At 46.8% G+C, this 22020-nt stretch overlaps 1 protein-coding gene across 1 annotated transcript in view; it reads left to right on the top strand.

The window, feature by feature from the left end:
- Positions 1–1453: 1453 nt before the first annotated feature.
- Positions 1454–22020, top strand: part of LOC147724331 (uncharacterized) — a 41937-nt gene continuing 21370 nt past the window's right edge. Inside the window, exon 1 of the mRNA XM_086918022.1 lies at positions 1454–1490. Within this exon, the coding sequence (XP_086774148.1) occupies positions 1454–1490 (37 nt within the window). The remainder of the gene's footprint in view (positions 1491–22020) is intronic.

The raw sequence follows: 22020 nt of genomic DNA, 5'->3' as shown, positions 1-22020 counted from the left end.
CCGAAATCTATAACAAAGTGGCTCGTTTTTTTTACCTCTTCACTTGTATGCAACACTCATGTGGGCTCAAAGGCGTCTTACTGCATAAGAAGCTGAGAGGTAACATGCGCAAAAGACATGAATCTAAAATGGTTACATGGCTCAGGCTAACTTTCCAAAGAGTAGAGTAGGACTATATGACTCCAGGGACCATAACACTAATAGTGTCTACTGACTCTACTCTAGTACCCGATTTGGACTAGTGATGATGTATGTTATATATGTATGTATTCACTTTTTTTTCAATCATCCTAGTGAAAACAAATAAATAGGGGGAGATGTACAGGCATCTAAAAATGAGTAATGGTTTTTCTAGGCATACTACCACCAACCAGTGCCTGCGGGGCATGCGGCGATGGCTATGTGGCCATTCCAGAGGGGGCAGGAGAAGGGACAGCACCTGCAGAAGCTACAGGGGGAGAGCCAGCAGCAGTGGCAGGTGGTGGTAAGTTATATTATTACGTATTGACATTAAAACTAGCTGGAAGGGTATTCACTTAACTCACTGTACTGTTGAGACTTATTAAGTATGAAGTTGTAGTGAACATTATACAACGGTTGAAGAAGACCCACTTTACTTAACATTAGCAATAGCATTAGCAGTGTGAGTTGAGTAACCAATGGCCTCTTCTATCTGACTCCAACTCAGCTGTGAAAGTTTTATGGAGAAGACTAAAAGTCAGATCAGATGACTTTGATGGATGTGTTGAACAAAAAGGGAAAGAAGGGTAGTAGGAAGGACGGGCGAGATGTAATATGACTGGCAGAGAAGAATCCTTTGGAAGCATGCATAGGTGGCTGATAGGAAGAGATCAGATGCATGCGTTGTTGAAGAATGGGTGGAAGGTGAAAGAAGATGCCTGCCTGGGTGGGCGACACAGTATGGGTCGATACTAGATAGCAAGAATCATCAGAGGTGTTTGGGTCAAACTCAAAGCCAAGGCAAGCAAGGAAGGAGTGGTTGTTGGTAAAATAAACTAAGGTTTGTTAAGAGACATATAAAAAAGAATGATAGACATTTACTTTTAATGGATGGATGCCTGGATGTATTCATCATAGACAGCATAGGTGGAAACTGTCACTGTATGCAGAGTCTTACTTTGAAGGGAATGTAAAAGAAACTGCGCCAGAGTAGCAAAGCGGAGGGGAAATATAAGTAGTATTTTCAGAATACAGTTGACTCACAGTAGTTTGCAAGCACATCATATATATATATATATATATTATCAAGCACCTTCCTCCGACTCCGAGGACCACTCCCTACCTATGTTAATTTATTTTCGATTGTGTCAGCCAGCCTGCAAAGGGTGGCCTATCTGTTGGTTACACAATCAATGAAAACAAAGTACCTTATGCAGTAGCAGTCAGTGGTGGGAGTGCTGGCGGGCAGTGATGTGGGGAGGGGAGGGGCCAGATGGGGGTAGAAAACTATGGATTACAGCCAAATACAGGTAAGTTAACATAAATATTAAAAAGATGAATTTCATTGTGCGCACTGCACCGCCAAATGCGATGCAGTGCACGCAACAACATTTGTTTTATTTATTTATATGTTTACTTACCTGTAATTGGCCATAATCCATAGTTTACTACTCCTCACCCTGCCCCTCCCCCACCCCATGTCACCGCCCGTGAGCACTCCCACCGCTGACCGCTACTGTACTGACCTTATGTCCTTGTTCCATATATAAACAATGAACATTGGATCAGATATATTATAATAATCTGCCTTTTTGTAGTAGCCAGGGCAGAGTTAAAGTGAAATTGAGCAATTGCCCTTCATATATCAGAGAGAGTATTGCCAGTACCACCCGTAATAGAAAAATACAAGCTTTCCCACTTGCAGACAGTAGTAAATAAAACTAACGGGAGTCCGTGTCATGACTCGTATGTTTGTCGTGGGTGCAAGCTTAGCTGAATGAGCTGGCATGCCGGCTACACCAAGGTTATGTAATCTAGCTAAACTAGAGATAAGAAAAAGACTGGTGTTCTGTCTACTGGAGTCCATAGGGCTAGTATAATGCCTGAAACTCCAACAAATGTTAGAAGCCGAGGAAGTGGGTGGATAGACACTTACCACTACTGTTTTGCTAAGAATATTGGTTACAATTATTTTTCTTTCTTGATATAGATCTTCCTTCCAAAGAATAACCCACACAGAAGAAGTTGGCAGCCAGGGCCCGATGCCGGAAACTGGAGACCATCTGCCTCCAGTTTCCGGCGTCCTCCTCTGCCTCAGCCTGTGGCTCAGGCAGAGGAGGAGGAGGCGGCAGCAGCTGCAGACTCCTCCAATGCCCCGGGCCCCAGCCAGGACCCGCCTCCAGTTATACAGTGCCGCAGTCAGGCAGCTGCCCGCAACTGCACTTTGTCAAGCACTGCTACCTCCCACCCTGGATGCAACTGCAGGGCATTTCACCGCCAGATGCTCCTCCGGATGTCTTGCCTAGAGGAGCAGCTAGAGGAGCGGGTTAATATCCTGGTGGACAAACACCTTAAAGCCAGCCAAATCTATAACTTTCTAGGATCCCTTTGCATTGCCCCTTTTTTATTACTTTTGTTGGTGGGTGGGAATTGGGTGTTGGGGTTTATGGACATTGGTTGGACTTTTTCGTTTTGGACATTGGTTGGGCTAGGGCAGGGGTCTCCAAACCGGTCCTGGAGGGCCGGATCCATGCCAGATTTTTTGGATATCCCCATTGAGATTCAACATGTAGTAATTTTACAAATCTGGCATGGATCCGGCCCTCCAGGACCGGTTTGGAGACCCCTGGGCTAGGGAGATGGGTGGGTCAGGTTTGGAATAGTTTATTTTTTGTTAGGGTAATAAATTATATTTATTTATGCTTAAACATACGATGTTAATGTTTTGTGGGTGGGTTACTGTTTTTTCAAATTTATGGTACATGATTTCCTTGCTGCTGCAGGGCAGCAGCCATTGTTGGATTTAAATAATCTGCCAATTTTGTAACACACAAACAGATAGATGCGGTACCCCTCACTGAGTTATTTATCCTACTAGTACTGTCCGTCTTTCCTCCTAGTCCATTATACCTCCAACCAAACTTATCTTACCTGTGATTGATGATGATTAAGTTTGGCACAGTGATGGCTGCATGGTTTCCCAAGAGAATGAAGAAGATGCCATGGTTGTGGTGGTAGTAGTAGACACTGGCAGTAGCATTTGCAAAAAGAGACAGTCGCTTGCCTGAGAGAGATGGTGGGATGAGTATTAGAACTGAAGTAAAGTGCTGTACAGAAGAAGACTGTCAAACAAACAATATTGCAACTGCTAAGGTAAAATAAAACATAATGTAGGTGGGGACAGCCTAGTACAAAGAGGTTACAAACTGTAGTTGTGTCGAGAGAGTCACTTAACACAATTTGTAACCTTTGCTGCTGTGTGGTAGGATGATGATAATGATGATGATGAAATCAATGCCGGCAATTAATTATGATGTATTAGGTCCCTTTGGAAAAAAAACTGGCTTGCACATAGACTGAGCATGGGTGGGCAAGTAGAAGAAGATCCTCACCTTGCCTTCAAATTGAATTAGTGTTGCTTTCACCACATATGAATAAACAAAGTGGAATCCACTCAAAGTGATAGTGATCCCTAGAGTGATGGGGAACACACAGTGTTGTTTAAATGCCCCTCACACACCAACAGGCCCCTTGGTGTCATGCTTCATCATCGGGGCCTTCGCACCCCTCTACGGGATGCGGCGTGCTACGACTCGCGGATACGCAGGAGCACTTGAAGTGAACTATGTGTGGGGGTGTGTGTTTATTACAAAAGTGTGAGTGAGGTGAGGTGAAAAAGTGAGTGGTTAAAAAATACCTGGCACGTGGGAGAAAAAAACTTTATTAAATCCCCGGCTGGTATTATTAAAATGAAAGTGCAGGGCGTGGTTTTGATAGATACGTATTAGGGTATCAGACCACTATCTTAAAAGTCAACATGTTTCGGAGGTCAAAGCCCCCTTCTTCAGGACAAGGGTTAATGCACTTACCCTCCCCTTACACACATGTAAAATGTAAAAGTGTAAATAAAAATTACCACAATGTGTAATGTTCCTAACAATGTTAAATGTTAGTGAGTGTCGTTGCGCCCAATTGGCGTAAGAACCTGTGGAGACAAAATCATAGATAAACATACAGATCTATATTTCACAGGTTAAAGGAGAAGAATCATGCTTCTCTGAAAAAACATCAGGTAGAACCAAAAATAATGGGACCCTGGAAAGGAAAAAGAAAAAGAAAAAGGACACTACAAACATACACACACACACAACACCAAAATTACTCTCTGCTCAGATGGAAGGAGAGCAAAACAGAAAGGAATAAAAATCTTACTTAAAGTTCCCAAATACAGGACTTCATGAGCCTTTAGCGTATATTGGGGAATCCTTCCTTTCTAATCAGAAAACCTAAGAAATCAATATCAGGGGTTCAGTTGGAAGACTTTGTCATCAATGCGCCAAAGGTACAGTGAACAACTGGTTCTCTCAGTGGTCTATAACTCACGGTTACTGCAACAGCTAATCGCCTGCCTTCCCTCAACGCGGCTCCGATGAAGTGAGCTACGAAGGAATCGAGGCCCTTATATATATTGTGCCTGTAGGTAATTAATGCTGATTAATTGAATAATGCAACCCGGGGGAATGCCCAAATACGGAGATAACAACCTCCGAGCGTCCGGTAATGCGCTAGCGCCTTTCACTACTCTGTCGCGCATGCGCATTACCGCTCCAGAGGTACGCATGCGCGGCAAGCGAGGCTGCCGCGCATGCGTCGACGGAGACGCTTCGTTTAGACACGGAGCAGTCGGCTTTACAGGTAAATGCCTGTTGGTGAATGGCGCTTAAACTATAAATGCACAAGGACATGCATTTGGATGATAAAATAAAGTATGCGCATATAAGGCAGTGCATTAAGGCAATTTTACAGCTAGAGGCCAAACAAAATATAATAAGAAACAAGGACAGCAGTGATGAATTAAACTACTTTTTAGAAGTGTATTTGGATCAGCAATTAGTTAAATTGCCTTCAAGTTTGGACTCAACAGACGGTGATTCTTTTATAGAACTTAGTTGTGAAGAGGGGAAACTCATGAAACATGGTCCCTACCAAAAGGGATACATCCTCAATCACAACTCGGTAGTACCTCGTTGTACTGGTGTATTAACCCAGATGAACCCCGCAGATACATTTGTTGAATGTAACCACACGTGTACATCAACAAATTGTGATGGGTAGTCAGATTGAGTTTTATCTGAGAAGGTTCCATGGAATGGAATCGTTCAGCCCAGTGGTGTCGGTTCCCAACCGAAACACCCACCGTTGCTCTTTTTCTAGGAGACCTATCTCTGAGGGCAGTTGTTCAATTATTGTCCACTGTAGCTCGTTCACACAGTGTTGATGTTCAATATAATGGGTTGACATCTTAGTCGTTAGTTTCTTACACCTGATGTTGCTTTTGTGTTCATTTAACCTGACCCTTACAGGTCTGGTGGTCATCCCCACATATTCCTTTCCACATGGGCAGGTAATTAGGTAAACAACATTTTTGCTGTTGCAGTTCGTAAATGCACGTTGTTCCCATGTTGTCCCATTGGTAAAGGTTAGATTCTGGCTCTTTTTTGTAAGGTGGCAGTTATTACAGTTGCCACACGGGTAGGGCCCATGTACGCCTTGCAACCTCGTCTGATCCTTGGCAGGAGGGGTCGGTCTTGTATGAACGAGTATATCTCTTAGGTTCCTACCCCTTCTGTGTGCAAAGAGAGGTTTCTCCAGAGTCAAGCCACCACTCGTTAAAGTGCGCCAATGTTTGTGGACCAATTTTGTCACTTGGTTGCTGACCGGACTGTATGTGGTAACACAAACCGTCCTGTTTGCGGCATCCTCCCTACGTGGATTGTCCTCCAGAAGGGCGTCACGGTTATTATTTCGTGCTCTTGTAAAAGCTTTCTTGATCACAGTTTCCGGATATTTCCTCTGTCTTAGTTTTGCACTAAGATCCTTGGCCTGAGTTTTGTATCTAGCCACATCACTACAGTTCCGCCGAAGGCGTAGGAACTGTCCATAGGGAAGGTTCTCTCTCAGATGACGAGGGTGAAAGCTGTCAAATCTGAGGAGACAGTTCCTCGCCGTTGGTTTAAAATGTGTTTCCGTTTTTAACATGCCGGCTTCATGGTAGATATTCAAATCTAAGAAAACCATGTTGGTATTAGATGCCTGGTGAGTGAATTTCAAAAAAGCATTTTGATTGTTCAGCCAGTCGATGAATTCAGTTATCATGGTTACATCTCCTTCCCAGATGACCAGGATATCATCAATGTACCTCCGCCAGGTGCGAATCCTCGCCCTGTAAGGATTGTCTGGGTGCAGGATTTTCGTAGATTCCAAATGGTGGACATACAGTCCAGCCAGACTCGGGGCAAATGTGCTGCCCATACTGGTCCCATGCTTCTGCCAGAAAAGAGTGCCCTCATATTCGAAAAAGTTTTTCGTGAGTGCCAAAGAGATGCACTCCATCACTACATTCCGTGGAGTGTGGTATTCCCAATTCGTAGAATGCAGTACCTCCTCAATGATTTGGATGGTCTCATCGTGGGGGAGACTCGTATAGAGGCTCTCCACATCCAGACTTAGCAGCATCTGTGAAGTTGGATCAAAAGTTTGATTATTCAACAGTTGTAGTACTGCTTTGGTATCACGTAGATAGGTGTCAGTAGCCTGTACAAGTGGCCTCAAGAAAGCATCCGCAAACTTGGATAATGGTTCCAGGATGGATGAGATTCCGGAAACTATGGGGCGACCAGGGGGGTTCTCCAGGTTCTTGTGCACCTTAGGAATAGTATAGAAGTAAGGGATGCGAGGGATCCTCTGTGTCAGGAACTCAGACTCCTTTTTAGTAATCCAGTCATGGGCAAGTGCCTCTTCCACCATACCACCTATCTGGACTCTTAAAGATTCAGTGGGATCTTCCGTAAGTATTTGGTAGTTCCTGTTATCAGAAAGAAGCCGTCTGCATTCCTTGTCATAGGCTGTGGTTGTTTGGATAACCACTGCACCACCCTTGTCTGCGGGTTTTATAACAAGGTTTTTGTTCATCCTCAATTCCTTAATGGCCTCATTTTCTGTTCTGCTCATGTTCTGAAAGACCTTTTGTCTGGTTTCTAGACCTTTCAATTCCTGCATCATGGCTTTTTCAAAGGCCAGTACTTCAACAGGAAGCTGGTTGTCTAATGGTGTAAATGTTGACTTGGGTTTTAAGCCAGTGTCAGAAGTCTCTGTGGGTAGATCCTTGTCTTTAAAGAATGCCCGCAACTTTATAGTCCTTATAAACTCCTGCATTTCCTTATGTAGTAGGAAAATGTCTGGTCTATTGGTAGGGACATAACCCAGGCCTTTATTCAGTACCTCCTTTTGCAGATCCGTGAGGGGCCAGGGGGTTATATTGATAACTAGGTCCCCCTGTGGCTTGTTGACGCCTGATTGGCTGCCATGCTCCTCGTTACTACACGTGGGTCTGACTCCTCTGTGGGTTGCCAATTCACGTTGTTGCCCTTCTTGTTCCGCCCTCTGCGGGATCCCTGGCCCCAAGATAAAAAAGGTTGTTGATTTTGGGGTACATTAGTTTGGTCTGGAACCCACTGGGGGTACATTTGTCCCATTTGAGGTGGGACAAACTGATATTGCGGGAATTGAAAAGGAGGTTGATAAGGGTTAAATTGAGGACCTTGAAAACCACGCCAACCTCTTTGACGTGGAAATTGGGCTCTTTGTTGACGAAAGCCGCCTCTTTGCTTTTTTTGCTGGAAACCTCACGATTTGTTACTTGAGTTACTGCCATCTGAGTTAACACTATCTGTATCACTCATGTTATCTTTCATGACATAATCTGCTCGAGTGTAAGGGTAGGCTCTTTCAGGAGTAAAGCGGTCTTTGTCTTTTTTCAGTTTATTAAATTTGCTTTGTTTCAAGCCAGCCTCAAATTCTTTCATTTGTTGGTTTAGTTCCTCTAAGCCCTTTTTAAGATCCGCTGGTGAAATGAAGGCCTTTAGCTGTACTTCAAGTCTTTGGATCTCTACTTTCAGCTCTACTGACTTCCTAGCTGCAGTCTGGACTATAAGTACCAGCCAATCCCTGGTACAGTGCCAAGAGATAAGTGACCATGCATTTTTAAAAACAAGGTCGTCCTGGAAAATAAACGGTTCAGTTTTGACCAATAAACCTTGCGGGGCCATCTTGTTTCTCAAATACTCCCATCCATCCTGGAACCATTATCCAAGTTTGCGGATGCTTTCTTGAGGCCACTTGTACAGGCTACTGACACCTATCTACGTGATACCAAAGCAGTACTACAACTGTTGAATAATCAAACTTTTGATCCAACTTCACAGATGCTGCTAAGTCTGGATGTGGAGAGCCTCCATACGAGTCTCCCCCACGATGAGACCATCCAAATCATTGAGGAGGTACTGCATTCTACGAATTGGGAATACCACACTCCACGGAATGTAGTGATGGAGTGCATCTCTTTGGCACTCACGAAAAACTTTTTCGAATATGAGGGCACTCTTTTCTGGCAGAAGCATGGGACCAGTATGGGCAGCACATTTGCCCCGAGTCTGGCTGGACTGTATGTCCACCATTTGGAATCTACGAAAATCCTGCACCCAGACAATCCTTACAGGGCGAGGATTCGCACCTGGCGGAGGTACATTGATGATATCCTGGTCATCTGGGAAGGAGATGTAACCATGATAACTGAATTCATCGACTGGCTGAACAATCAAAATGCTTTTTTGAAATTCACTCACCAGGCATCTAATACCAACATGGTTTTCTTAGATTTGAATATCTACCATGAAGCCGGCATGTTAAAAACGGAAACACATTTTAAACCAACGGCGAGGAACTGTCTCCTCAGATTTGACAGCTTTCACCCTCGTCATCTGAGAGAGAACCTTCCCTATGGACAGTTCCTACGCCTTCGGCGGAACTGTAGTGATGTGGCTAGATACAAAACTCAGGCCAAGGATCTTAGTGCAAAACTAAGACAGAGGAAATATCCGGAAACTGTGATCAAGAAAGCTTTTACAAGAGCACGAAATAATAACCGTGACGCCCTTCTGGAGGACAATCCACGTAGGGAGGATGCCGCAAACAGGACGGTTTGTGTTACCACATACAGTCCGGTCAGCAACCAAGTGACAAAATTGGTCCACAAACATTGGCGCACTTTAACGAGTGGTGGCTTGACTCTGGAGAAACCTCTCTTTGCACACAGAAGGGGTAGGAACCTAAGAGATATACTCGTTCATACAAGACCGACCCCTCCTGCCAAGGATCAGACGAGGTTGCAAGGCGTACATGGGCACTACCCGTGTGGCAACTGTAATAACTGCCACCTTACAAAAAAGAGCCAGAATCTAACCTTTACCAATGGGACAACATGGGAACAACGTGCATTTACGAACTGCAACAGCAAAAATGTTGTTTACCTAATTACCTGCCCATGTGGAAAGGAATATGTGGGGATGACCACCAGACCTGTAAGGGTCAGGTTAAATGAACACAAAAGCAACATCAGGTGTAAGAAACTAACGACTAAGATGTCAACCCATTATATTGAACATCAACACTGTGTGAACGAGCTACAGTGGACAATAATTGAACAACTGCCCTCAGAGATAGGTCTCCTAGAAAAAGAGCAACGGTGGGTGTTTCGGTTGGGAACCGACACCACTGGGCTGAACGATTCCATTCCATGGAACCTTCTCAGATAAAACTCAATCTGACTACCCATCACAATTTGTTGATGTACACGTGTGGTTACATTCAACAAATGTATCTGCGGGGTTCATCTGGGTTAATACACCAGTACAACGAGGTACTACCGAGTTGTGATTGAGGATGTATCCCTTTTGGTAGGGACCATGTTTCATGAGTTTCCCCTCTTCACAACTAAGTTCTATAAAAGAATCACCGTCTGTTGAGTCCAAACTTGAAGGCAATTTAACTAATTGCTGATCCAAATACACTTCTAAAAAGTAGTTTAATTCATCACTGCTGTCCTTGTTTCTTATTATATTTTGTTTGGCCTCTAGCTGTAAAATTGCCTTAATGCACTGCCTTATATGCGCATACTTTATTTTATCATCCAAATGCATGTCCTTGTGCATTTATAGTTTAAGCGCCATTCACCAACAGGCATTTACCTGTAAAGCCGACTGCTCCGTGTCTAAACGAAGCGTCTCCGTCGACGCATGTGCGGCAGCCTCGCTTGCCGCGCATGCGTACCTCTGGAGCGGTAATGCGCATGCGCGACAGAGTAGTGAAAGGCGCTAGCGCATTACCGGACGCTCGGAGGTTGTTATCTCCGTATTTGGGCATTCCCCCGGGTTGCATTATTCAATTAATCAGCATTAATTACCTACAGGCACAATATATATAAGGGCCTCGATTCCTTCGTAGCTCACTTCATCGGAGCCGCGTTGAGGGAAGGCAGGCGATTAGCTGTTGCAGTAACCGTGAGTTATAGACCACTGAGAGAACCAGTTGTTCACTGTACCTTTGGCGCATTGATGACAAAGTCTTCCTACTGAACCCCTGATATTGATTTCTTAGGTTTTCTGATTAGAAAGGAAGGATTCCCCAATATACGCTAAAGGCTCATGAAGTCCTGTATTTGGGAACTTTAAGTAAGATTTTTATTCCTTTCTGTTTTGCTCTCCTTCCATCTGAGCAGAGAGTAATTTTGGTGTTGTGTGTGTGTATGTTTGTAGTGTCCTTTTTCTTTTTCTTTTTCCTTTCCAGGGTCCCATTATTTTTGGTTCTACCTGATGTTTTTTCAGAGAAGCATGATTCTTCTCCTTTAACCTGTGAAATATAGATCTGTATGTTTATCTATGATTTTGTCTCCACAGGTTCTTACGCCAATTGGGCGCAACGACACTCACTAACATTTAACATTGTTAGGAACATTACACATTGTGGTAATTTTTATTTACACTTTTACATTTTACATGTGAGTAAGGGGAGGGTAAGTGCATTAACCCTTGTCCTGAAGAAGGGGGCTTTGACCTCCGAAACATGTTGACTTTTAAGATAGTGGTCTGATACCCTAATACGTATCTATCAAAACCACGCCCTGCACTTTCATTTTAATAATACCAGCCGGGGATTTAATAAAGTTTTTTTCTCCCACGTGCCAGGTATTTTTTAACCACTCACTTTTTCACCTCACCTCACTCACACTTTTGTAATAAACACACACCCCCACACATAGTTCACTTCAAGTGCTCCTGCGTATCCGCGAGTCGTAGCACGCCGCATCCCGTAGAGGGGTGCGAAGGCCCCGATGATGAAGCATGACACCAAGGGGCCTGTTGGTGTGTGAGGGGCATTTAAACAACACTGTGTGTTCCCCATCACTCTAGGGATCACTATCACTTTGAGTGGATTCCACTTTGTTTATTCGTATGACTAGGGAGACTGAATCCACTGACTCTCTCTCTCCCCCCTCCTGTTAAAATTTGTTTCACCACATATGCCCTGTCAAGCGTGTGATCAATTGTTGGTGTACATTTAATGTAGTCACATCACACCTCAATAAAAATCACAAGGCCCGGGCGAAGAGGGTTAGGGTTTGATGAATGGATGGGAAGGGGGGTTGGGAAAAGGTTTGAAAAAGAAAAACTGTATGCATGGAACCAACAAAAGCAAAACACAATCTTGCTAGATGCGCATGATCTTATCCAATAAATCTGTAAGGGAGAAAAAGGAAATGCATGCATGATGATGATGAAGAAAACTTGATGGTTTATGATATTGAGTAGTACTTACTAACTACTACTACTAGACAGTACAGGGCAGCCGTATATTAGTATTAATTTTGCCTTGCCTGGGTGTATGCCCTCAGAGAGACCAAAATTAAATGTTGTATCAGGCTTATTTTAAAGATAGCAAAGAAAATTTTAAAATAGTTAGTCAGTTAGCAAACAAACAACAAAACACACAGTCATAATGATTGAAGAGAAAACAGGAATAAATGAATTAAAAGACGAATGATGAATGATACTAAAGTTACTGTATTATCCTTATCAAATTGTGGAGTTGAATCTTGTCATTCCTCTTGGTCCTCCCTTCCATGGATGCTCCGCAGAACAATCTTGGTTGGGTGCCACTGCATGACTGATGCGGATTGGTAAGGCAAGTGTGAGTTGTTTCTCCCAGTATAGCACAGGGTAATGGCCGGCATGTAAGTGTAGGTGGAAAAGCAAAAGGGGTATTGAAAAATCAATGAATAAAAGAAATGCATCAATTAGGGTGGAGTGCAAGAAGAGAAGAGAGAACACTTTCAGACTGAGGTGGCTTGGATACATGGTGTCTACATGGTGTCTACTCTTTCACAGCCTTAAGCTACAACAACAGGACAGAGCAGGCCCACATGGCACTGGGCCGTGACCCAACCTCCATTTAGCTTACATTTTTATACAGCAACCTTGCATTTTCAATATAAAGTGACTAAATCAATGCGCCGCTGTCAGTCATACCACTACACTCGACTCCACCACTACACAGACATGTAGGTCTGCTGTGGTTCTGATTGAATTGTTGTGTTTACCTTTTATGCCACTTCATGAAATGCAGTTATTCCATCAATCATCTCTAATCCTACTGACTGACTGCAAAGATAGTATGGTCATCATCATAGTGTTGTACGTGTGTTGTTGTCCACGTCCAACTCAGTCTGTAGTGTACCGAGTACAACTCTGACTAAGTCCACATTCCATATTAAAAAATGCTACGGATATTGGCCTGCAGTAGTAGGAGTACAATTCGATTATTAAACAAGAAGGGAAACATAACATTGACTGTCACTTGAGTCACTTTGAGTTGGTAGATCAATTACTAGTACAGTACGACTTCATTCATGCACAATGCGCCATAAACACTAAAAACAGCAATCACTCAGTCTGCATACAATGCATGCCATCATTACCTGTCTTGCTCTTTGCTTTGGCCGACAGATGCCTGCATAGTTCTTCTGACAGGTGTATGTTTTTTTTCATAGGCAGTGGCGTAATTATTACTCCACATACATTTTGAGTGTTAGTCATTGTTTTGGTTTTTGTATCCATCTGTGGCATGTTGTCGTTGTTGAAGTTGGTTCAGATGGTCAGTGCTGTGAGATGGGCTGCAGCCTTGGAAGCGGTCATTGGTCAGTTGAGTTTGCAGACTTGTGACATGTCAAGTGTCAGCAAGTTCTTTGAAGAGTCTTGTCTTTCTCTGCCAAGTACCATCTGTTTTGACATTGATGAGCTTTTGAATGCCTGCCGACTCCGAGGCGGTAGCCTAGTTCTGACAGTGATGAGTTTCGGCTCGGAATCAAAAGACAGATAGCTATAGTCGCATTCCACTTGTTCTGGAGGGACTGTTAGAGGCAACAATTTGTGTACTGTTCTCCATCCAATGTCTGGCTTGAGGGAAAACATTTATTTAGGGCGAGTCAGGAAGATGGAGCAGGACTTTGAAGAGTGGACAGTGAAATACACAGAGGCGCAACTCCGATATGGAAATCAAATAACAAGCAAAGACAGTGGTGATGGGTTTGTTTTGGTTCGAACCATAAAGACAGAGACACACACAAATAAAGTAAGGAAGAAAGTAACAATTTGAAAGTCTAGCTGTCAGGGAAGAGGAGCTCATCATCAAACTCTGGTTATTCAACTTGAAGTAGCAGGTCATCTAACAGTAACACACTACTTAAGTCACTTAAGTCGCTCTCCTCTTCATGCTGTGATTCAAGTATTTTGTAATCAAGTGGTATAAAGTGCTTATTCATTTTGATCATGGTTAACCTCTCCACGATTTTAGGAGAGAGGCTGGTCCTTTTCTCAGTTACAATGACACCAGCAGCACTGAAAACACGCTCAGAAGAGACACTTGCGACAGGGCAAGCTAGATACTTTATCTCCAGCCTGCTGAGCACTGGCCATTGGCTTCTTTTCCCATACCAATATACCAATGGACTTTTGTCCATGAAGACCTCTGTTGTGTCATCCAGATGGCCTGGACCATCCGCTCAATGTTCAGGGAAGCTCCGATTTGCTTGGCCTCTTTTGCTTTTGCATCAGCAATGGACTTACCATACCCTTTCTGTAGAAACCAATCAGTTGCCGTTTTTTTAAATGGCTGATGATCTTGTTGCTGCTGTTGTTGATCTTATTGGTAGTGTTGGTGACTGCGGGAGCCAAACGCACTGCTCTCAGGCTCTGAAGTAGAACTTGACTCTGGACGCCCTGTAGTACTTGTTCTGGCCTGGGATGGCAGGCCTCTAATTAAGAGCCGTTCATTTTCTAAGTCAGTGGCTTCCTCAGCTCTCAAAGTTTTGTATAAGGCAACATCCACTTCTGAAAAAGGAATTACTGCATTACTGTTTAGAAATACTTTGTACCATGGATCCAAAATTGTGGCAGTAATATAATGTGGATGTGACACAATGTTGTTTTGAATCCTTGTATTTTCAGATAAGCGAATGGCTAAGGTGTCTGCCAAATAATATGCGTCTACTTTGTCATCAACACCTGCGTGCGTTTCAGACACCTCCTTTAGCTCTTGCTCTAGCATGTGCAACAATGGGATAGATTGGCCCATAGTACAGTCCTCCCTGCTGACTTCACGGTTGAAGACCTCAAAAGGAAGTAGCATCTCTGTCAGGCATTTTAACAAGGTCCCATTGGCGCATTTCAACTGTCATGCCTTTCATAGTAGGATTCCCCTAATCTTTTCATGACATATGCATCGAGTGGTATGTACTGCTCAAGCAGATGATCAAGCATGTAATAGGTTGAGTTCCAATGTGTTGGCACCTCCTGGATGAGTGCTTTGACTGGCATTTTATGCTCACATTGAATGACCCTCAGCTGCTTCTTGGCTTTAAAAGAATGGTTGAAATGTGTGGATATTCTTCTGAGGGTGGTCAGTAAGTTGCTGACTTTGCTTTAATTTTTCAGAAAGTCTTGCACAATAATATTAATGCAGTGTGCCAAAAACGGGACCCTGAAATAGCCACCATCTTTCATGGCCCTAACTACATTACTGCCATTGTCCGTGGCAACAAGACCAAAGTTAAGCCCTATTGGACGCAGCCACTTAATCAATCAATCAATCAAGAGTATTTGTAAAGCGCGCTACTCACCCGCTTGGGTCTCAAGGCGCTGGGGGGGGCTGCTACTGCTTGAAAAGCCAGGTCTTGTGTTGCTTCCTGAAGGAGAGATGGTCCTGGGTGAGTCATAGGTGGGTGGGGAGGGTGTTCCAGGTCTTGGCCGCCAGGTAGGTGAAGGATCTTCCCTCCGTGGTGGTTCTGCGGATCTGTGGGACGGTGGCGAGGGCGAGGCTGGCGGAGCGGAGCTGGCGGGTTGGCGTGTAGAACGTGAGGCGGTTGTTGAGGTATTCGGGGCCCAAGTCGTGGAGAGCCTTGTGTGCGTGGGTGAGGAGTCTTTTGCTGACGGGGAGCCAGTGCAGGTCCCTCAGGTGGGCGGAGATGTGGCTGTGTCAGGGGATGTCCAAGACGAGTCATGCTGAGGCGTTCTGAATACGCTGGAGTCTTTTCTGTAGGTTTGCGGTTGTCCCAGCGTAGAGGGCGTCCCGTAGTCCAGACGGCTGGTGACGAGGGCCTGGGTGACCGTTTTGCTGGTTCCAGTGGGGATCCAGCGGAAGATCTTACAGAGCATGCAGAGTGTGTTGAAGCAGGAGGAGGTAACAGCGTTAACTTGCCTGGCCATCATGAGGGAGGAGTCAAGGATGAAGCCCAGGTTGCGTGCGTGGTCCGTGGTCTTGGGTGGGGGGCCCAGACCAGGGGGCCACCAGGAGTCATCCCAGGCGGAGATGGATGGGCCGAGGATGAGGACTTTCATCTTGTCTGAGTTCAGTTTCAGGCGGCTGAGCTTCATCCAGTCTGCAATGTCTTTAATTCTGTCCTGGAAGCTGGCTCTGGTGGAGGTGGGGTCATTGGTGAGGGAGAGGATCATTTGGGTATCGTCGGCATAGGAGATGATGTTGAGGTTGTGCTTGCGTGCAATGGCTGTGAGGGGGCTCATGTAGACATTGAAAAGGGTGGGGCTGAGAGAGGAGCCTTGAGGCACGCCGCAGATGACCTTGGTGGCTTTCCACGAGGAAAGGCGGGAGACGGACTCTTTGGGTTCTGTCAGAGAGGAAGGAGGTGATCCATTCCTTGAATCCCGGCATGGCGGAGGCGGGTTGTCAGGGTGCAGTGGCAGACCGTGTCGAACGCAGCCGAAAGGTCAAGCAGGATGAGGGCGGCGGTTTCTCCGTTGTCCAGCAGGGTCCGGATGTCGTCGGTGGCCACGATGAGTGCGGTCTCGGTGCTGTGGTTTGCTCGGAATCCAGACTGTGATGGGTCGAGGGAGCCGTTTGTCTCCAGGAAGGCTGTCAGCTGTTTGTTGACGGTTTTCTCGATGACTTTTGCAGGGAAGGGGAGGAGCGAGATGGGGCAGAAGTTCTTGAGGTCTGAGGGGTCTGCGGTGGGTTTCTACAGGAGGGCGCTGATCTCTGCGTGCTTCCATCTGTCCGGGAAGGTGGCGGATATGAAGGAGTTGTTTATGATGTCCGGAAGTATGGGTGCGATGATGGAGTTGGCTTTGTTGAAGATGGGTGTGGGCAGGGATCGTCTGGGGAGCCCGAGTGGATGGTGTTCTTCGTGTGGGTGGTGTCTTCCGTGCTGACCTGGGTCCAGGCGCACATGGTGGGGTGTAGGTTCGGTGGTGGAGTACGTGTTCTGAGCGCCGAAGCTGTCATGTATGCCGATGATCTTACGGTGAAAAAAGGTGGCCAGAGAGTTGCAGAGGTCTTGAGACGGCATGATGTTGTTGTCGCTGGCGTTGGAGTTGGAGAGCTCTTTCACGACATTGAAGAGTTCCTTGCTGTTGTGGGTGTTGTTGTCCAGTCCTTCTCTGAAGAATGACCTTTTGGTGGTGCGGATCAGCTGGTGGTGTTTGCAGGTGGCGTTCTTAAGGGCTGTCATGTTATCCGTTGACTGGTTGTGGCGCAAGGCTTTCTCGAGGTCACCACGCGGCTTTCTTGCTGTTGAGGTTGCTGGGAGGGTTTTTCAGTGGAGCAAGGGTGTCGGCGCAGCCGGTGATCCACTGTGTGAGGTTGTGGGTTCCTTCGTTGAGGTCCGTGGTGTTGGTGGGAGGGTTTAGGCGCAAGGAGGTGGTGAGTTGGTCGGTGGTGATCTTTCTCCAGCATCTTCGGGGGATTTGTTGAGGGCGGTGGTGGGTCGTTGTTTTCCTGAAGTTGAAGTGTACGCAGCTGTGGTCGGTCCAGTGGAGCTCGGTGGTGTGGCTGAAGGAGATGTGGTTGCTGGAGGAGAAGACAGGGTCGAAGGTGTGGCTGGCTTCATGGGTGGGGGTGTTGACCAGTTGCTTGAATCTGAGGTTGGTGAGGTTGTCTAGTAGGGCGGGTGTGTTGTTGTCCTGGTCGTTCTCCAGGTGGAAGTTGAGGTCTCCTAGGAGGATGTAGTCGGGGGAGGTGAGGGCGAGCGGGTTGATGAAGTCTTCGATGGCCTCGCTAAAGTGTAAGCATGGTCCCGGGGGTCTGTAGATGAGGGTTTCTCTGAGGGTGGTCTTGGGGTCGGTGTGAATCTGGAAATGCAGGTGCTCTGCGATGGCGAGGGTGTCATTGGTGTTGATCGTGATGCGGATAGTGTTTCTGTGCGCGATGGCAATGCCTCTTCTGGTCTGGTTGACGTGGTCCTTCCGGATGATCTTGTAGCCGTCCGGGATGGCAATGACGATGTCGGGGGCTGAGGAGGCGTTCATCCAGGTTTCCGTGAAGAAGGCAACGTCTGGTGACGTTTTGTCCAGGAGGTCCCATAGTTCGACGGCGTACCTCTGGATGGAGCTGGTGTTCAGCAGGATGCACTTGAGGTGGTTGTTGTTGGTGGCTGTTTTGGCTGGCGCGGTGCAGGACCGAGTGCAGGTGAAGTAGCAGGCGTGGCAGGAGATGGCTCCGTGGGTGCGTTTCAGGGTGGCTTGGTAGCAGGCTGGATGTCGGTCGGTGTTGAGTGTGTGGAGGGTGGCGGCATCGTATCTCAGTTGGGTTGGCTGGTTCTGGCAGGGTCCAGGGGTTCTGGTGCTGGGCGTGGTCCAGGCGTGGATGGGCGTAGACGAGCTTGCCTTTGGCACACCTTCAGCGCGCAACCGTCGCGCCCGCTGCACGTGGCTGCTGTGCGTACACGCGGTCCCCGCCATTTATGGCGAAGTGGGAGGGAGGAGCAGGTGGGAGGCAGGAGCGGGGTGGCGAATGGGGAGCGGGACACAGGAGAGGGGGGCGGGGCCACAGGAGAGCAGCGGCAGGGAGCAGAGGGGGGAAAGAGCGGGAAAGCGGAGTAGGGGAGAGCAAGGGCAAACCTGGAGATCGGGGCAAGCCTGGGCAAGCCTGGAGAGCGAGGGCAAGCCTGGAGTGCAGGGGCCCTAAGGAGAGGCGGCAGCAAGAGGGCCAAGCAGGCAGCGGTAGCAGAATCCGGGCACACGGGGCCGTGCGGTAGTGGAGTGACCGGGTCATGGGTCACAGTTCACTGCTGCGCGGTCCCAGCCATTTATGGCAAAGTGGGAGGGAGGAGCAGCTGGGAGGTGGGGCGGCAAAGGGGGAGCGGGAGACAGGAGAGGGGGTGGGCTGCAGGAGAGCAGCGGCGGGGAACAGAGGGGGGGAAAGAGCAGGAAAGCGGAGCGGGGGAGAGCGAGGGCAAGCCTGGACATCGGGGCAAGCCTGGGCAAGCCTGTAGAGCGAGGGCAAGCCTGGAGAGCAGGGGCCCTAAGGAGAGGCGGCAGCAAGAGGGCCAAGCAGGCAGCGGCAGCAGAATCCGGGCACACGGGGGCCGTGTGGTACTGGAGTGACCGGGTCAAGGGTCACCTTCAAAGACCTTGCTGTTGAACTCATCAAAAATGTTTGCAGCAGTATGAGATTTCTCCATAGCAAACATGGCTACAGTTGCATGTTTGCAAGTGTTGTTAAAAATCTCAGCAGTGTCAATACTTGCAGATATCTTTTCTCTAACACCCGAAAAAGAGATCCAGTGTGCAGTGATGCACATGTAATCAGGGGCTTGGCAACTGGTCCACATGTCTGTTGTCAGGTGGATACTCTGAACAGCACTCTGTTTTACGGCTTTCGAAGCAATTCCAGCACGTCGTGATGCAGTGCTGGAACAGCAACTCTGGCGAAATAGTAGCGGCTGGGAACCTTCCATTTTGGGCAGATGGTTGTCGCAAATTCCAGAAAACCCACCCCTTAAACAGAAGAATAAGGGAGAAAGACCAGTGCTAACATTTTAGCCAGCTTCGCATTGTACATACGTGTAATTGGGTGATTGCGTTCGTACTGCCCCTCCGGTCTAGTAAACATGCTAATAATGGTAGGCTGCGTGGTATTCCTTTCTGTTAGGCTCAAAGCCACACTTTTTTTCATTGCTGTACTCCTTGGTGTCTCAGGCTAACTCTTACTCTTGTGCCACTGAGATGTTGCTAAGGACGTGGGTGGTACCACTGCAGTGCTAGGGACAGAGCTGCTTTGTGTACCACTACCAGAGAGAATGTCTCCCTCTTCTTCCTGTTCCATCCTGATCGGACCTTCTATGTCAGGTCCAACGGTCCTCAGGATCTCACGATGCTATATAGGGTCCACCTCTCTACAGCCCCTGGGTCTGAATGGGAACAGACGCACAGGAATGATCGAGCGAGGGATTAACAGGAAGGTAAGGGTGGGAACAGCGGGGAAGGGAAGCTGAAACGAGAACAAGGCACCATGAGACAAGCACAGACTAAATATGCAATGCAATTTGCAAAAACCTGTTACCCCTCCCTTGTGTGAATTGACTGAGTTATACCTGGTAGGAATAAGTGGGAGGCTTTGCCTGGCAATCATAAAAGGTTGAATAGATAATAGGTCTAGAATACAAGAACCTATGGTTAGTATCTTAACTCAGCAAGATTCATAATACATTACACATTACACAGTACTACATACCAACGAAAATGTGAAATGGGGCTTCAACAGGGGTCAGTATGTAAGTTAGCCTGCCAGGCGAAGCTCATAAGCCCCTGTTGTCAGAAAGAAGAAAAAAGGAGACAACAGTTATTGTCTACACTCTCTAAGTTGCATTGATCAGTTAATTCACCTGACAATACACTCTGTAGTACACAAGGAGTAATACCAAAGTCCTGGGTCCTGAAGTGATAGAGATACACCAACAAAGCTAAACCAATAATGTCATCCGTTTGGCTGGTGAACCACAGAATATGCACCTTTGGAATACAATGTCTCTTATGCAGGTAAGTCTGTTGTGCCCTTTAAGCACAAAGCAAATGCATGGGGGATGTATGAAAGATCAATGGCCCTGTAAGTCTGAATTCCGGTTGAACCCAGAGCACGGAATGGCAGTTCACAGAAAACAGTGTTCCCAAGAATATCCTTGAACCCTCTAACACTGTACACACTGCCTGGAAACCGGCGTCTCACTAGCCAGTGAAACGCTAGAGCCTCAGCCGAGAACTCCACTGAAAAAAGGAAGCGCCAGCCGACGCCACCCTTCGAAAGAAGCGGAAGGCTTCTATTGCACTCACCAGCCGGTACAGTGCACTCGTAAAGGATACGCAGGAACTCTTCTGAAATGGGAAGCGCCAGCCGACGCTACCCCTAGACAGAAGCGGAATGCTTCTATTGTACTCACCAGCCGGTATAGTACACTCGTAAAGGATACGCTGGAAACTCACGATCTCACCAAGTTCAGGATCGGAACCAGAATCAACGGCGGCGCCTTCTGTTTCCTCGCCGGTAATGTTCTCTGCGCGTGTGACGTCATCACACGGGCGTCGCGCGCGCAGTACCTGGAATCATGGGAAATGTAGTTTGTTTTTGGTATTAGATCGCGTCTCAAGGCAGGGTTCGCGCCTAACCTCCGCTGTGAGATCTGACAGTACATCCCTCTCCCGAAGAACACTGACAGAGACAAGGTTTGGTCGGAAAGCGTTGATGGAACATTCTCACAAATCTGGGTGCATGGACATTGGATGCAGGCTCCCAGGAGTTTTCTTCATTACCATAACCCTTCCAAGCTACCAAATACCACAATCTGGTGCGGTATATCTTAGAGTCCACAATTCCTCTCACCTCATAGTCTTCGTCGTTATCCACAGCGATCTCAGCCTGCACCAGTTTTCTGTGCATTCTCGAGGGTTTCACCAAAGACACATGAAAGGCAGGATGAATGCGTAAGGAGGATGGCAGAGCCAGTTTAACCACCACAGGATTAATGAGCTTAATGATCTTGTACGGGCCTATATATTTGGGATTGAACACACTATAACGCTTAAAGCGTATGTTTTTGGTGGACAACCAGACGTAATCACCCACTGTGTATACGGGCCCCACTCGTCTGTGCTTATCCTCATAGGCCTTGTACCTCGCTTTGGACTGCCTTAACTGGCTCTTGACATGCTGCCATGTCGTATGAATACTCCGTAGCCTATCTTGTACCTCTGGGACATGGGTGTTTGGTGCAGGATGGTGAAATGGCAAGAAATTAGGATGGAAACCATATGTGCAGTAAAACGGAGCGGTCTTGGTGGAGCCATGTACCGCGCTGTTATACGCTATTTCAGCTAGCCATAATCTATCCACCCAGTCTTCCTTGGTGACCTCAACATAGCATCTCAGATACTGCTTCAGAGTTTGATTAACCCTTTCGGTCTGCCCATCTGTCTGGGGGTGGAAACTGGTGGAGGTACTAGATGCAATTCCTAAGGCTTTACACCAGGTCTTCCAAAATCGTGCTGTGAACTGGCTGCCTCTATCTGATATTATCACTCGGGGTAACCCATGTAGACGCACTATGTTAGTAAGAATAAGTCTGGCTAAGCCGCTAGCTGAAGGAACCTGTTTACAAGCGAT

This window comes from Lissotriton vulgaris, chromosome 4_1 (assembly GCF_964263255.1).
Source record: "Lissotriton vulgaris chromosome 4_1, aLisVul1.2, whole genome shotgun sequence".
Taxonomy (NCBI): Eukaryota; Metazoa; Chordata; class Amphibia; order Caudata; family Salamandridae; genus Lissotriton; species Lissotriton vulgaris.
The sequence above is the reverse complement of the archived record's forward strand: the minus strand, read 5'-3'. Positions and strand labels throughout refer to the sequence as shown.